Source organism: Parasteatoda tepidariorum, chromosome 5, assembly GCF_982258835.1.
Source record: "Parasteatoda tepidariorum strain Cologne lab strain chromosome 5, Ptep-v5.0, whole genome shotgun sequence".
Taxonomy (NCBI): Eukaryota; Metazoa; Arthropoda; class Arachnida; order Araneae; family Theridiidae; genus Parasteatoda; species Parasteatoda tepidariorum.
In genome coordinates, this window is record NC_141759.1 from 27,765,963 (window position 1) to 27,782,330 (window position 16,368).

At 28.0% G+C, this 16,368-nt stretch overlaps 1 protein-coding gene across 1 annotated transcript in view; it reads right to left on the reverse strand.

Annotated features, from left to right (window-relative positions):
* Positions 1-341: 341 nt before the first annotated feature.
* Positions 342-16,368, reverse strand: part of mael (germ-plasm component protein maelstrom) — a 29,358-nt gene continuing 13,331 nt past the window's right edge. Inside the window, exons 6-12 of the mRNA XM_087163575.1 lie at positions 15,894-16,076; positions 12,512-12,650; positions 9,596-9,658; positions 9,418-9,526; positions 3,746-3,806; positions 1,988-2,152; positions 342-1,657 (exon numbers count right to left, since the gene is read on the reverse strand). Coding sequence (XP_087019701.1) covers positions 1,617-1,657; positions 1,988-2,152; positions 3,746-3,806; positions 9,418-9,526; positions 9,596-9,658; positions 12,512-12,650; positions 15,894-16,076 — 761 coding nt within the window. The 3' untranslated portion in view covers positions 342-1,616. The remainder of the gene's footprint in view (positions 1,658-1,987; positions 2,153-3,745; positions 3,807-9,417; positions 9,527-9,595; positions 9,659-12,511; positions 12,651-15,893; positions 16,077-16,368) is intronic.

Here is a 16,368-nt window from a genome sequence, read left to right on the forward strand (position 1 = left end):
ATTTCAACTAAAGATAGAAAATTCTAATTATTCTGATGGCTAAATGTGCAATTTTTTATTTTTAAAACATATCTTGTAAGAGCTTGATAGTATAAAATGGCAGTCTTATTAAAAAATGGTTTTAAAACCTTTTGAGACTCTGCTTTTGAAGATTTGATTTTAAAAAGTGGCTTATTCTCTAATCCTTTGATTTTGGCAGTGAGTATATGTATAATAAATTTTATATATCTTTTAATTGGTGTCTTGACTATAGAATCTCATACTACAAATAAGGATAAGTTTTCTTTTGACATAAAAGGAACTCAGCGGAACTGTAAAGAAACAATTAACACAAAATAGACTTTACTTTAGACACATTCTTTATTACAATCAACCTTAATTACAATTAAACAAAATTTATTAAAGAAACAAATATAAAAGATTAATTAAAATAGAGGCATGAAAATTATCCACAATTCACAGTAAATTTATAAATGGCTTTTCCACGTCTGCAGTCAAAATGACTTTGATTTTACATTTTTATTTTACCAGCATTTTTTAAATTTTTTTCTTTTTTTAATTTAATAAACTATGCTGTCTTATGTTTGCTGAATTAAAGGTTAAAAAATAATTTTTTAAATAAAAGTATAAAATAAATAAATTTTTTCATATTTAGTAAAAAAGAAAAGTTATAATATGAGTTTCATTAATTAAGACTTATTATTAAACATAAAATAAACTTAATCACATTTTAATTATATTTGTAAAAAAAATATTGAAAAACATTTTCAGCAATTATGAGCAACCAAAAATATATCAATGTTAAAAGTAGAGAACAGTATTACTTTACTTTCTTAAAAATAAAACCAAAATTAGAAAATAAATTCTACATTTAATGATTCATCATAAGTGAAAAGTAAATAAAATATACATAAATTATATGGCTATTCAATTTAAATTAGTTACAGGAAAAATTACCATCGAAGTTCAGATACTTTTTAAATCTTACAGGTCACTAAAATATAACAAAAAATATTTATTTGTAGCATTATTATATTAATATGCTTATTAACATACAAGATACTTTAAAATTTACAGAGCGTTCATTAGTAGTGATTCGAAATTTAATTGACATCTTTCTAACTGTTTGATGAACTGTATCATATATTTTTGTAATTATAAAATTAAGATAAATGCAAACTAATTAAAATGTATTTTTAATCCTGATATATATGGCAGCTAGGCAAATTGAATGCAATAACCAACATAATTAAAATTTAAAACCTTAAGCCAATTAAAAACTACATTTTGATTCATAATTGCTCAAGTATTTACTAAATGCAGATATACAACCATTTCAAGAGTTCAACATTACAAGCTCAAGGAAGGCACCATTTCAAAACATTTTAAAATTAGCTTTTACAAATGCACAAGTTCTGGCATTAAAAGATATTTACTATATCATTTATAGACAATTTGGCTAAATTAAAAATAATGGAAAATGTACAACCATGAAATGAAAATGCGATAGATATGAATGAATTATAGAAATCTCTTTTTCACAACAACAAACAAGATCTTTTATGACCTTAAAAATTACTGATATCACAGTGATAAGTTGGGATTACAAGTTTAATCTAGTCTCGCTTTTGACCCCTTCCAATTCCATGACCAGGAGCTACACAACAAAGAAAAAAATCAAAATATTAACAACAGGATTTTAACATAATTAACAGTAAAAAAAATGCAACAAAATATATATTTATTAACAATTTTATTTTAATTGTTCCCTCTGTCATAAATTTGGACAACATGTTTAAACTGCAATCAATCATAGATATCATTTTTATTACTATTTACAACTATTATAAATTTATTTTTAAAAAACTTTCAGAATTTTCATATTTAAAACAAAAATAATACAATTAAAAGAAACTATTACAAAAAAAAATGCAAAATATTAAAAGCTGATTATTGTGTTAACTATAATAAAACGTTTCTAACAAACCTGTGGCTGGTGTCATGTTTAGTCTTAATCGAGCCATCTGAGCAGACATGCAAGTTGATGCTGGTTGTCTATGGCCACTAGTTACAGATGAAGATACCACACTTTGAATGTCACTCTGAATATCAGAGAACTGATCAACTTCACTTTCTGTACCAGAATAATAGGCTGTGAGATTGGAAAAAAGATGTTACAATTTGATAAATATCAGATGCTGACAATTTCAAAAACAACAACCAGTAAAAGTAGTATAAGAACTTTTATGTAATTTAAAAGTAAAAAAATAAAATAATAATAAATGATACAAAGAAGAAAATTTGCACATAAGGATTACAATAGAATGCTAATCATTCAAGTGATCAAAACTAAACCAATTTCATATCAATCTAATGTTGTAACAATACATCCATCCAAGCCATTTGATATTAAAAATATCTTACAAAATGTTAACGATATAACCATTTTCAATTGAAAAAATTAAAATAAGCTCACATTCTAGGTGTACTTAACTTATTGGCACCGAGCGCTTCTCATTGTATTGGTATAAAGCTTTTAAATTTATTTCATAACCGCTGTTGAACAGACAACCCAACTTTTTGGGTTTAGAACTATTAATGGTCAGCTCAGTAGACTTGTAATTTTGAACCCAATCCAGAAGACAAGGGAGCTCCGGGATCAAATATTGAGAGAAATTTGTCTTTGTAGAGGACTTTTTAATAGAACGTTTTAACACATTACATGGAGAGGAAAACCACCCTTGGTAAGCCTCACGGCAAAGAAGCTCTAACCAATGATTTGTCTACCACTGAGGATATTTTATGTCAGCACTGTGATCAGTGCGAGCCGGGTGCGGAATTCGCATCGATCAGCCATTGCTGGGATTCAAATCCAGTTCCCCTCATTGGAAGGCAAACGCTCTATCCCCTGAGCCATCAAGGCTCTGGTCTAAAGCTTTGATGAAAATTTATTAATTCCCATTGTTACAATGAATTCTACTTGTACCTGCCAAGAAACGATAGAACCTAGTATTGTAATCCAATGCAGAACACCAATTAAAATAAGAGTACACTAGCAAGTTGGAAACTATTGATACTCATATTCAAGTGCAAAGCTTTAGTTAAAATGTAAATACGCTAGCTGACAAAGAAGTCTAAATTTTGATAGATGCTAAGAAGGCACACTGGCAAGAGGTTAAAGAATGATTTAAATCCAAACTATATAATTTATTTTACCGAAAATTTTGGTTCCTTTTATATAGAATGGATTCATATAAAACAAATATGAAGCATAACTTATCGATTCTTTTTCGAGTAATGGATTCAAACGAATTTTGAAGTACTTAACTCCAAAGAAGGGTAAAATAGGTTTAGTTTTAAAATTAGTATTTATTTCCTTAAAAAACATATGGATATTGTTTTAGAAATAAAACTGCACTTAAATAAATGTATTTGATTACATTAAAAAATTAAGAGCAAAAAATATTTGTTTTTTCATATTATTAAACAGTTAATGTTCACAGCTAACAAAATTAGATTTTACTCAGGATGTAGTATATTTTATTGAACTCTACACAATTTCATCAAAAAGTGTTTGCGGTTTACTTGAAATATAAATAAGAATGTAAAGTTTATCTTGGCGTAATTTTTTTTTTCAAGTTAATGAAAATGCACAAATATTATTTCATGATTACGACAAAATTTTCATACATTCACATGCCAGATATTTTATCAAATTTGACTTTATATACAAAGATATACTTACTGCTTCGACTGTCTAATGGTAGAGGAGGATTGTAATTGTTACGACTTAGCTTAGGTGGATCCTGAAAAAATCAAAAGTTAGATTTACAAAGATTTTTAAAAAAATTCAGTAATTGATAAATATGAAGATTCAATGAAGCTTGGTACAATTTAAATAACATACAATCAACATTCAACAAAACAGGATATTTAAAATAAATAAGTAAAAAAATAAAATTAAAAAATGATGGGAAATAAATTATTTGGTGGCTAAATAATCAATCTTTATTTTTCAGCTGTAATCATTAATTCGTGAATAAATTAAGTGAATAAATTCGTGAATAAATTAATTCATTAATTCGTAATAAAGAAAAGGCAAAAATATATTATAAAATATTTTTGTGTCGAAATCCTAAATTTGTATGACTATACTACTACAGGGTGGCCACTCAAATCAGATTTCCCTGATTTTTCCAGGTTTTCCAGATAAAAATCTTAAAATTTCCAGGTTTTTGTTTCTTTTTTCTTATAAAGTGTGGGATGTGTACAAGAAAAGTGTCTATATTATAAAATATTTTATTCAAAATGTTATTTTTTTAACATATCATCTTGAGAAAAATAATTTATTTTGGCAATTTGGCAAAATTTTTTATTTATTTTTCAAATGTTTTGGTACAAAATTTTGAATCAAAAATCATATATTGACCAACAAAAGAATAAAATTAAATATTAATATACAGTTGGTTCTTAAAAAAAACATATTTTAAAAATATGTTATAAAAGGTTAAAATGAAATAGAAAAAATTAGCATTAATGCAACAATTGTAACGATTTATCGACAAACATTGCTGTTAGCGATTGTAAAAAAATGTGCGATTGGTTAGTTTGCTGACAAAAAATAATTCACAGATTTCTTTGAATGGGAGTAGAAAAGCTTTCAGAAAAAGAGTGTAATATAAAATCTATTATTATTAAATTATAGCCAACAATTTTTGGAGAATTTTATAAAGTTAAAAATACAAAAACATTTTGTCAAAATAGAAAAAATAAATTACGCCCAAAATATTGGAACTAACTTGAGCCATAAATGGATTCAGCCCAAGGACAGAATTTAAAAACAGAAGCTAATATCCTAATCCCTTTTTCCATCTCCACCAGAATCTTTCCTAAATTGCACAGTCCCATAGCAACAAAGGTTTCTGCATTCGTTTAGCAACATTGGGAGAATTTTATGTGACGTTCTAGTTTAACAGAGCTGCAATGGAGCAAATTTTGATGCACAAGCAAAGTATCGCTAAGTTGATGATATTTCAACTGTTTGGCGAAACATTTCCGTTTAAAAAGAGTGGGTATAATGGATGAAATAATTTAAATTAAGAAAATTAGTAAATAATTTAAATTAGTGAAATTAAAAAAATTATCAAAGAAAAAATTTCCAGCTTTTCTTTAAAATTCCCTGATTTTTCCATGTTTTTATCTAAATTTCCCTGATATTTCCAGGTTTTTTCCAGTATAAAAAAATTCCCTGATAATTCCAGGTTTTCCAGGTGGGTGGCCACCCTGTACTAATACCTCTAAGGCAGTATACAAACTTTATTTTGTAGCGTACCAGTCTACAGAATAATGTCAAGTCTTCTAACTTTGCAATAAATAATTTACACTTGATAATAAAATTTGCCCTTATCTCAGATTATTAAACCTGAATAATACACGAATAATAGAAAAATAAAATACATTCACATAACAAGCATTCTAAACAAAAATAAATTGTGTAATTCATAAGAGTAATCACGTACAGATTAAGGAAATAAACAAAATATAATACAGTAGTCTCCACTTAGTATGATCACAGTTAATATTATTAATTTCTTATTTCGCCAATGTTTTTTTAACTTTTTTTTTTCTTTTGATTTGTAAGTTAAAAAAATTTTTTCTGTGATCATTGCATCGTTTGATGTTGTTTTGATTTTTTTTTCTTCTCAAAAAACAGTCTTCAGATGGATAGGAGAGTGGTGATTGGATGTTAATGGGACAGGATCATTTTCAAATCTCAGAAGAGAGAGGAACTTATCTGAACCGTGAGCTTGCTGAAATTTCATGCTCTGCTGACTTGCATAAAGTTTAACAATATGGATAGCAGAAAGCAAACTGATTAAAAATTAAAACAAAGATTCAGGCATGAAAGTGGTAGAAAATAAAAAAAGCTGAACTTTTACAATGCAGGAAGAGGGGGGGGGGAGTAGTACTGTGATATATATAAAAGCAACTTTTAACACTACCAGGAGATTTTTTATATAGTTTTAAAAGTGACAGAAGCATTTAGATTATATAGACAGTGAAATTTAAATTTTTTAAAAATTTTGATCACTACTAGCGGCTAACTTGTTTTTAAAATCATGTTAATATGTTTCGCGATATTGGATATTAAAATCACATGAATATGAATTGCGATGCTGGATTTTAAAATCACGTGAATAAGAATAGCGATGTTGGATTTTAAAATCGTGTGAATAAGAATAGCGATGTTGGATTTTAAAATAGTGAGAATAAGAATCACGATATTGAATTTTAAAATCGCGTGAATAAGAATCACGATATCAGATTTTAAAATCGCGATGTTGGACTTTAAAATCGCGTGAATAACAATCGTGATGTTGGATTTCAAAATCACGTGAATAACACACGCGATGTTGGATTTTAACACACAACATGATATTGGATTTTAGAAGCATGAAAATACAAACTGCGATATTAAATTTTAAAATCGTGTAAATAAGAATCACAATACATAATTTTTAGATATTGTGAATACTTATCACAACGAGTTATGTTCATACCGCGTATAAATACGAAAATCGATGTTTGATATTGCAACCGCGTGCGAACGAATCGCAATATTGAAATTAAAAATATATGAATGAGAATCGCGACATTGGATTTTAAACTCGCGGGTACAGGAATCGCGATATAAGATTTTAAATACAAATCGCGATGGTGGATTTTTAAATTGCTTGAATGGGAATCACAACAAGTAACTTTTTAATCAATTAAATACGAAAATCGATGTTTTACATAAAAATCGTCTGAATAAGAATCGCAATTTTAGCAGATTCTGGCGCAGTTCCTAATATTTAAAATTCTGAAAATCAGCCAGACTTTTTCCAATCTATATCGGAAGTCGCGTTTGTCTAAGCATCGGCGTACATGCTGAAATTCTACCCATTTTCTTTTGAAGATAATTTTTTCGGGAGGCTACTGCAAGGGGGGGGGATTTCGTCGCAAGTCCGACTATTGTTCGCTCGGCTTGGGTTTCTCTTATTGGACTCCCAAAAAGTTATTGGAACATGGTCGAAAATTTTAAAAATTGGGAGAAAAAAGCAGATTTTTGCTTTTTTGCAGAAGTCTTTCATTCCTGAAAGATTATAATAGATTACCAAAAATGAGAAATGCAATCAAAATAGTAAGCAATGTTAAAAACAATACTGCTCCCATGACTATAAAACACTATAATCAAGAACAAATTATGTATGAGCTACTTAGGAAAAATTGTGGCTAATCGAACAATTATTTTTATAGTATATATGTTTTAAAGGAAATTTAAAATGCATTAACATAAGGTAATTTTTTTTTCCAGCATCAGTGGCTTAAATTGGTAAATTCATCTAATTTTGAGATCTGTTTATCGTCATCAATAGGTTAATGTTATCAAAATCTTTGTGCGCTAAAGGGATTACATAACACAGAGACTATTGTACTTTTTTCAAAATATATATATATATATATATATATATATATATATATATATATATATATATATACAGGGATGAGATTAGCCAAAAGGCAAAAAAGCTGAATTTTCACGATAGTAAATTTTACGCAAGCGCAGCCCTTTAATAATAAATTCCAGACAATTTAAGGTAATAAATAATGTGTTGACATACAATTGCGTACTAATCTATTATTATAAAAACGATTACATTGATACTTAACATTTAGTGAAAATAAAAATTACCAATTGAAAAAATAAAGCTGGAAATTATATTTTTACTCAGTTCACATAAGAGACAATTATTACTTGAAAAACTACCTGGTTTAGCAAATTAAAACTACTGAGAATATACATTAATATTTCATTTCTTTTAATAAATACTGTTATGTGATTTATAGCAAATATATCAGTAATATTACTTTTTAAATTATATTGGGAAAAAAAACTTTAACAATGGACCAAATAATTATGTTCATGTTATAGTCTAATCTAACTAGAGCCCTTTGAAACATATCAATAACAGTGAAGTAGAAATATATAGTAACTCCTTAACATACAAAAATTGGTATTTTAGTTTGAAAAATTACATGACAATCAGCAACTGTTTAGATAATTTGTTTTATATTTGATAAGAATTTTGCATTTTATAGCATAAATAACAGCAATTATAAATAAAATTTTGATATTTGCTATATTTAGTCGTTAGTCCATTTTCAAACATCTTGTGACAAATCCTATTTTTTCTTCTTTGCAAGCACAGAATGTAAGTTTTGAATATATTCCCTTCCAGTTTCTCTGATGTTGTAACAGTGACATATAATAATAATCGTCGTTAGAAAAATAGTCACCTTTATAGTAACTAATTTTTAAAACAAATTTGCTTCTTACGAGAATCGCGATAGTTGATCTTAAAATTGCGTGAACATGAATAACAATTATGGATTTTGAAATCACATGAATATGAAACTAGATATAGGATTTTGAAAATGAGAAAATATAAACTGGGATATAGAATTTTTAAAACGCGTAAATACAAATCACGATTCATAATTTTTAGATCGCGCAAATACGAATCATGATGCGTAATTTTTAGATTGCATAAATAAGAATTATGATGCATAATTTTTAGAATGCGCGAATGCGAATCCCAATGCCTTATTTTAAAATCACGTATAAATACGAAAATCAATGTTTGATATTATAAACAGCATGAGCAAATCAAGACATTGAATTTTAAACTTGCGTGAATATGAATCGCTTCATAGGTTTTTAAAAAGGCGTAAATACGAATCACAACGTACAATATTCAAATCGCGTGAATAAGAATCTCAACACGCAAATATGAAAAGCTATGTTTGATATTAAAATCGTGTGAATAAGAATCGAGATATTAGCAGATTCCAGGCTTGGGACCTCTAAAAGGCCTGTCAGAAACAGCGTCGTTTGAACTACAAAAATCGGATCTATCTGGAGGGCGGGTAAAAAATTTGGAAAATCTTATCTGCTGCGAGTAAAAGGGGAGAAAATAGCTAAAATAAGTAAAAATGAGAAAGGATTGGTAGCTATGTAGTTTGAATTTTCTGAAAAAGCGGAATACTTACAAATAAAAGTGAAATTTTTAGAAAAATCTGAATTTTTGATAAAAAAGCTGAAATTCAAGAGATAAAAGTGAAAAAAGCGGAAATCAGCTAAAAAGCGGAAAAATCTCATCCCTGTATATATATATATATGTATGTATGTATATATATATATATATATATATATATATATATATATATATATATATATATATATATATATATATATATATATATATATATATATCTGTGTATAAGAATAATTATGTTAAGAATAAGAATGTTCAGTTTATAAGAATAATTAATAATGAAAAATTTTAATATTACAGATGTAAAAAACTGGCTTACATTTGAAATAATCACTGTGTAAGGCTTATCTTCAGATGATATGGCTGGCATGTGGCTTTCAGTTATTTCAACATCATATTGTAAGCACACAGCATCAGAGAGCAGATAACTGGAAGTTAAAATTGTTACTCTTAAACATAGTAACAACAAAAAAAGTATCGTAAGAAATTATACTTACCAAAGACGCTTGCAATAGGCCAAAGCACAATTATGATTATCTTTGTCTTCATGAAACTCACATCTAAAGAGGTAAAATTTTACAAAGATTGTTTTTAAAAGCGGTAAAATATTTTGACAGCACAGTTAAACCCCGATATAGCGAACATAGTTTAAAGTGAACTCTTGGATAGAGTGAACAAAATGCTCACCCCCATGCCTTGCTACACACGTTATTTTTTGTGAATATAGTAAACCAAAGAAGAGAGGAAGCTCGATTTTATGGATTTTTTTTTGTTTTTGACTGATTTATTTTCCTTATTTCTTCGTAATAATTTTGAAATTTCTACTTCAAAATAAATACATATACCGATTTTAAAAACCATCTATAGGATGTAATGCAGCAATAAAATTTTTTTTTGTTTGCTTCATTATTGAATAGCATTAATGAATTGACTCAGAATTCAAAGAACCCACAATCTTCCAGCATCTGGACAAATGCTTCAAGTCAAAGCCAATGAATTAGTTAAGCAATTTGGCAAAACTACTTATAAGTGCTCGAAGGCTAGTTAGGCAGGCTTATAAAGCAGAATAACAGAAATTTAAGAAAAATTATCGGAGAATTCTGGAAGCGATTCTATATCTGGTGTTGAGGATTGCTCATCAGCTAAAGATTACTAATTTTCTTTTTTATAGGTAAGACGAAGAGTAAAATTAAAGTTAACACATTTTTGTTAGTTAGTCATTTTTGTATTTCATTTTATTGGTCAATTATTTAAACAACGTGTAATAAAAGGGGGGAGTGTACGGATGTAGGATATAGTGTAGTCCCAGTTATAGTGAACCGAAATTTCGGTCCCTTGAAGGCTCACTATAGCAGGGTTTAACTGTATTACAATCAATAACTCAGATATAAATGAATTTTTCTTTTTTTTTGGGGGGGGGGAGGAGCTGATTGATTTTGGAGTTGGAAGATAAATATCAGCTAAAACATTTCACAACAAAGAAAATAAAAATTTATGGTAACTCTTGCGTCAAGATCCCAAGCCAGAAGTATATGTTGAGTCAATGCTTGAGAAAGGCACATTGTGCTTGAATTAAGAAATACAAATTGTATGAAATAGATGTCTAAAGAAATTTAAGACATTAAATTCTGTAATTTAATTTATCAAGTTCTAGAAAAGCTTCGTGTTTAAAATTTACTGTTATGGAATTGAGAGAAAAAAAAAGAGTTTATTGTTAAAGTTTTATTGCGAGGAAAAAAAGAGGCAAATAAAATTCTGTTAAAAAAAAATTTCACATGAAAAAAAAAGGAGCTTAACATAAAAATATGTGTGCTAATAAGATTTTGAAATAGTAGCATTTTGTTTCACAACATTAAAAGAAATCAGCATATACTCAATTCTTTTCTGGTCCGAGAGAATACTGATTAACATTTTATGGTGAATGATTTTAGAGGACATAAAGACCATAGTTGATTTAAAACCTTATGCAAATGTTTCAAAAAAGATTATTGATGCTTTAAATATAAGTTGAGATAAGAAAAAATTTATTTCAATAATTGTTTCAAATTTCCAAACACTGAATATATATTTTATCAGGCAAATAGAAAAAATAATGAAAACAATTCTTTGACATTTACAGGCATAAAAACAGAAGAACAAAATGTCTGAAAATATCAATTCAAATCATGAAAAAACAAATAAGATAATTTTATGCAAAAAGATAACTACTACATATATACTATATTTTTACTATATGTGTACATTGACAAGTCCAACAAACTGTTAAGCTTTACATATATGTAGATATATAGATATATAATGTTACAGGGTTCCTACTCAATCTCAGGGGGAAAAAATCTCCCTGACTCTTCCAGGTATATCAGGTCAATTTCAATAAAAACCAATACCATATTTTATCTATGCTACGAAAATTCATTAGAAAATTTTGATTCTTTTATTTGTTTTATTTCTTAAACAAAACATATACCTTCAAATTCATAAATTGATTTAAATCAATCTGAGTATGAAGTTTTGATAGAAATCTGACTTTCTGTGCCTTACAAGTAAATGAATTTCAAAAATACTATATCGCGATGCAAAACTGACGATGCATCACGATATAAATTTTCTCATATCGCCCAGTCCTAGTTTTAATATAATATTTCAAGGAGAACTTCAAATCACACATTTAAGTTATCACTTTTTACATACTAGATTACTCGCGATTTACCTGAAAAAACGAAAACCTTAGAAGTTTTATCAATCACATTTTTGTTATTTATTGCCAAGAATTTTCACATGGTTTTTAAAATCTTGACTTTTTAATGCTACATAGTTTTATATGAAGAATTTTGAATTGCGGATTTGAAGAATCAATTTTTGATGCACTTACTTTGCTTATTATTGTCCACACGGTTTCCTTGATTACATTTTCTAAGTATTTCTATGTAATTTTTAAATCTTCTTTTATAAAATATTACGATGATCTAAGAATTTCAAATAGATTTTAATAATCACTTTATGATACGCTATAGTTGCAACTGTTCAATCTCCAATCAGTGATTTTTTTCAAACGGCACGAGTTTTGCACGCTTTGAAACCGAATGCAGGGATTTTAGATTACAGGCATCCTTATAAGCAAGAGAAGATAAGGAGAGAGAAAATATGTAATTTATCTGCGATGTAGTGAAATACCACTATGAACACGAAACTCTGGATTTAGCTTCCATGACATTCCTTTTTTTAATCATATAATATCTGAAATTGGAAAGTCTGGTAAAAATTGTAAAAAAGCAGAAAATAATAGGACTCCTCATTCCAGTAATGTGATTTTAAAAACTTAAAACATCCAAAATCAAACCCCAAAGAAATAATAAGATGCTATTGGTGAATAATAGAAATAAAGTTTAATTTGTCACAACCGAAATTCTTACCTTGCACTAGGATGATAGTTAAAACTAGTTTTTGTAAGAAGATCACGGGCAATTGGAGCCTGAATCTCAGCATCCGCACCCCCTCTGAGGCTCACTAAAAGATTAGTTGCATCCCAAATGTCAAACCAATTTTTTTCACCTGAAACAAGTAAAGATCAATTTTTTTAACACAATTTGCGATTCTCAGTTTCATATATTTTTTTTTAACAAAAATAATTGCATTTATTTTCATTAGAATTTATAATGAAAAATGCATTTTTAAAGATAAATAAATTTAAAAAAAATTTATTAATACAAAAATAAAAATTAATCTTTATTACTGAACACAATTATTTATTGAATTTCATTAAAAACATATTTTTGGCACTTATATTGTTTTTTCATATTGAAATATGACATAATAGTTACCTACAGCAAATTAAAGTTATCAAAGGACATATCAAACTGGAATGAATCTTTAATAAATCATAAAAATTAGATAATAGAAAAATCATAAAAATTAAGAAGAATATCATTAGAATTAAAGAAACAAATTCAATATGGGAAAATGAAACAATAACAACTTAGCACAACATAGTAAGTTTTCAAAATCTTACCGAAATTTATTTTTTATTTCTTTAATTGATTATCTGAGCATGATTTATAGATAACATTGCGATTCTATTTTTCAGTGAATAATAACTGAGTAATTGACTCTTCATAGGCTATATTCCCAAACATAATAATACTCATCTACGAACATTGCAAATATAAATTTAACTGAAAAGGGAAGAAAAAAATAATAACAAAATCTTTCTTGATTAACAAGATCCAGTGGCACCATCTTTTATGAAAAAAAGTCAAAACACAAACAATATCCTGCAATGAAAAGGAAAATTTGCAATAATGTTGAAAGTTTTCGGGAAGCTGTGGATAATTTTTTAAATAATTTGAGTAAAAATGATTTTCCTTTTAATTTTTGTAATGTTAATTTTTTAATTAAAAAAATGATTGATGGTTTTTAAGTTTTTATATAATTTTTTCTTTTAACAGGGCGCAATTCTAGTCTTAACTGAGCAGCCCCAGTTAAGCATTCTATTAATTCATCTACGTATCTCCTTCTCCTGACCTTTTCCATTTCATTTTTAAACTTCTACTGCGCATTATTATATGGGGCGTTGGTTTTTCAGTTTTTAGTGTTTTCTTTTCCTCCACTTGCTTTTGAAGTTGATTCTTGACCTGTGACTGTGAGTTTTTAATTTTCTGATGATTTTGATTGATTTTCTTTTCGTAATTTGTTAATTATTTTGAATGTATCTTGTTTTTCCTGGACCTCTATACAAAACCATCGGGGTACTGAGGGAGATATTTTAAGCTTTTGCTTCTCCCTCAAATAGAAATGGTTTTGTTTTTAATGGCCATCGAGGCCGGTACCCCCTGAAGACGTCGGCTTCGGTGGTCATATTTTTATTTTATTTCATTTGTTTCTTGTATTGATACTTTTTTCTGAAATTTCTGCTGCTTCTTAGCGCGTTTTTTTTTCAAAGAAGTTTTATCCTTTTGAATTTAATTATTTGTGTTTTCTTTCAGTAAAGTTTTTCCAAATTATTTAGATCAGGGTTCATGCTCTACTTTAGAAATAAAATTCAAGTACTTTTTAAGACTTATTATAAAATTCTCAAGGACTTAAATTTAAGTAAAAGATAGACTAAAATTTTACATTTTAAACTAAAATGTTTTGACGATAATAGTTAGTTGACAGTCGATAATAGCAGTACTGAAAAATAGGACTTGCATTGCTCTCTTGCGGAAAGTGATCTAAGTATAAAAAAAGCAAGGGTGATTGGCATCAAGTCAAGAATAAAATTCATGACTAACAAAAACGTCAGATTTGAATTTTGCACAAGGCCTATTTTAAGCTAGGTATACAACCTCTGAATAAGCAAAAATTCGGGCAGGACGAGGGGGGGATGTTCTATATAATACTGTGATATCAATTAGATATTTAAAAACAACTCTGCCGGGAGATTTTTATTTAATATTTAAAGTGGCAGAAGCATTTAGACAGTGAAATTTAAATTGCTCTTAAATATAATTTTGAAATTTTGACCACTTTTCTATTAAAGAAAATTAAACAATTATTGGATGTTGCGGCTTAATTATCATTTTAAATTTATTACGGGCAAACCATTTTAAATTGAATCAGTTGCCAACTTTCACCTCAATATCTTCTGATAGATTCTTACTAACAATTTTGGTCACTTTGACTGTTTTAATTAACCACTCATACTTGAATTAATTTTTTTTCAGTAGCATCGATCATACGCACTTGACATGGTCACATGAACACGAATCGTAATGAGTAGTTTTCAAATAGAGTATAAATACGAAAATCGATGTTTGATATTACAACATCGATGTTGGATATTGCAACATCGATGTTTGATATTGCAAAATGCGTGTATACGAATATCGACATTGGATTTTAAATTTGCGGAAAAACTAATCGCGATATTGGGGATTAAAAACGCTTAAGTACAAATCGCGATATTAGATTTTTAAATTGCTTTAATGGGAATTGCAAGTACAATTTTTGAATCACGCGAAAACGAATCGCAACACATAGCTTTTAAATCAGTTAAAATACGAAGATCGATGATTGATATTAAAATTGCCTGAATAAGAATCGAGATTTTGTCAGAATCTGGTGCAGTTCCCAATATTTAAAATTCCTAAAATCAGCCAAACATACATAAAATCCAAAAATCAAACAGTACGTGTCATCATCTGAAAGGCGGGAAAGTCTTCTCTCACACTTACGTGCGTCAAAAAGTTAAACACAGAAATGCTGGAAATAGGGCTGTTTTCCCGATTTTTCGATACTTTTCAAGGTCATTTTGAATTTTTCAAGGATTTAATATCATTTTCAAGTACTTCTAGGGGCCCTTGAAAATCAAATGAAATTCAAGTACTTTTCAAGGTTTTTTCAAGGCCGCGGGAACCCTGTTAGATCCAACCGATCACATAAACTTAAATAGCTGCAAGTATTTACTAAATTAAAGATTTAACATTTATTTGTTAACATTTAACACAATTTAACTGTGCCATGTGATAGTTTAACAGGAAATGTAGTACTTCTGGTATTAAATGTTAATGAAGAAAGCAAAAATAATAGAATTAAAATAATGGAATAAATCCAGTATACCCTTAGGTCCAATCAGCTATATTTTGTTAACAAAATGAATGATAACCTGGATTCGAAAATAAAATTTAAACTTAGGAACACAAATTTTGTAACACAATGAGAATGAAAATTGTGTAAATAGTTAAAAACAGTTTTTATCTCGATCAAAAAAAAGTCTTTAATATTTTTAAAAATTTGGAAAAATTAAAAATAACTTACGAGATACATCAGCTAAGAAATCAAGACATCCATAGTTTCCTTCTATCATTTCATCAATACAAAAAAGAGGTGGATATTCATCAGAATTATCAGGATTAGTAAACTCTTTAATTTCATCATACACTTTCTTCAGATTTCTTTCGCTGCAGCTTTCTCCATAAATATCAATTTCATGTACTTCACCTATAAAAAAAATAAAAAAATTTATACAAAAATCAGCACATTGCAAGAAATTTTTTTTAAATATTTCATAGTTTGATAATGGTACAATTTTATATGGTTGTAGGAAAAATTTATGTAATTATTACCTTTTCTAAATTAGTATGCAGTGAAAGCTTAGCACCAAAGGATAATCTAAGGTAGGGGTGCAGAACCAGTGGTCTGTAGGCAAGACGTGGCCGCGTAATAGGAATCGCGATGTGTGATTTCAAATCATGGAATTTAATAGTAAACCTAACATGCATTGGTAGAAAAA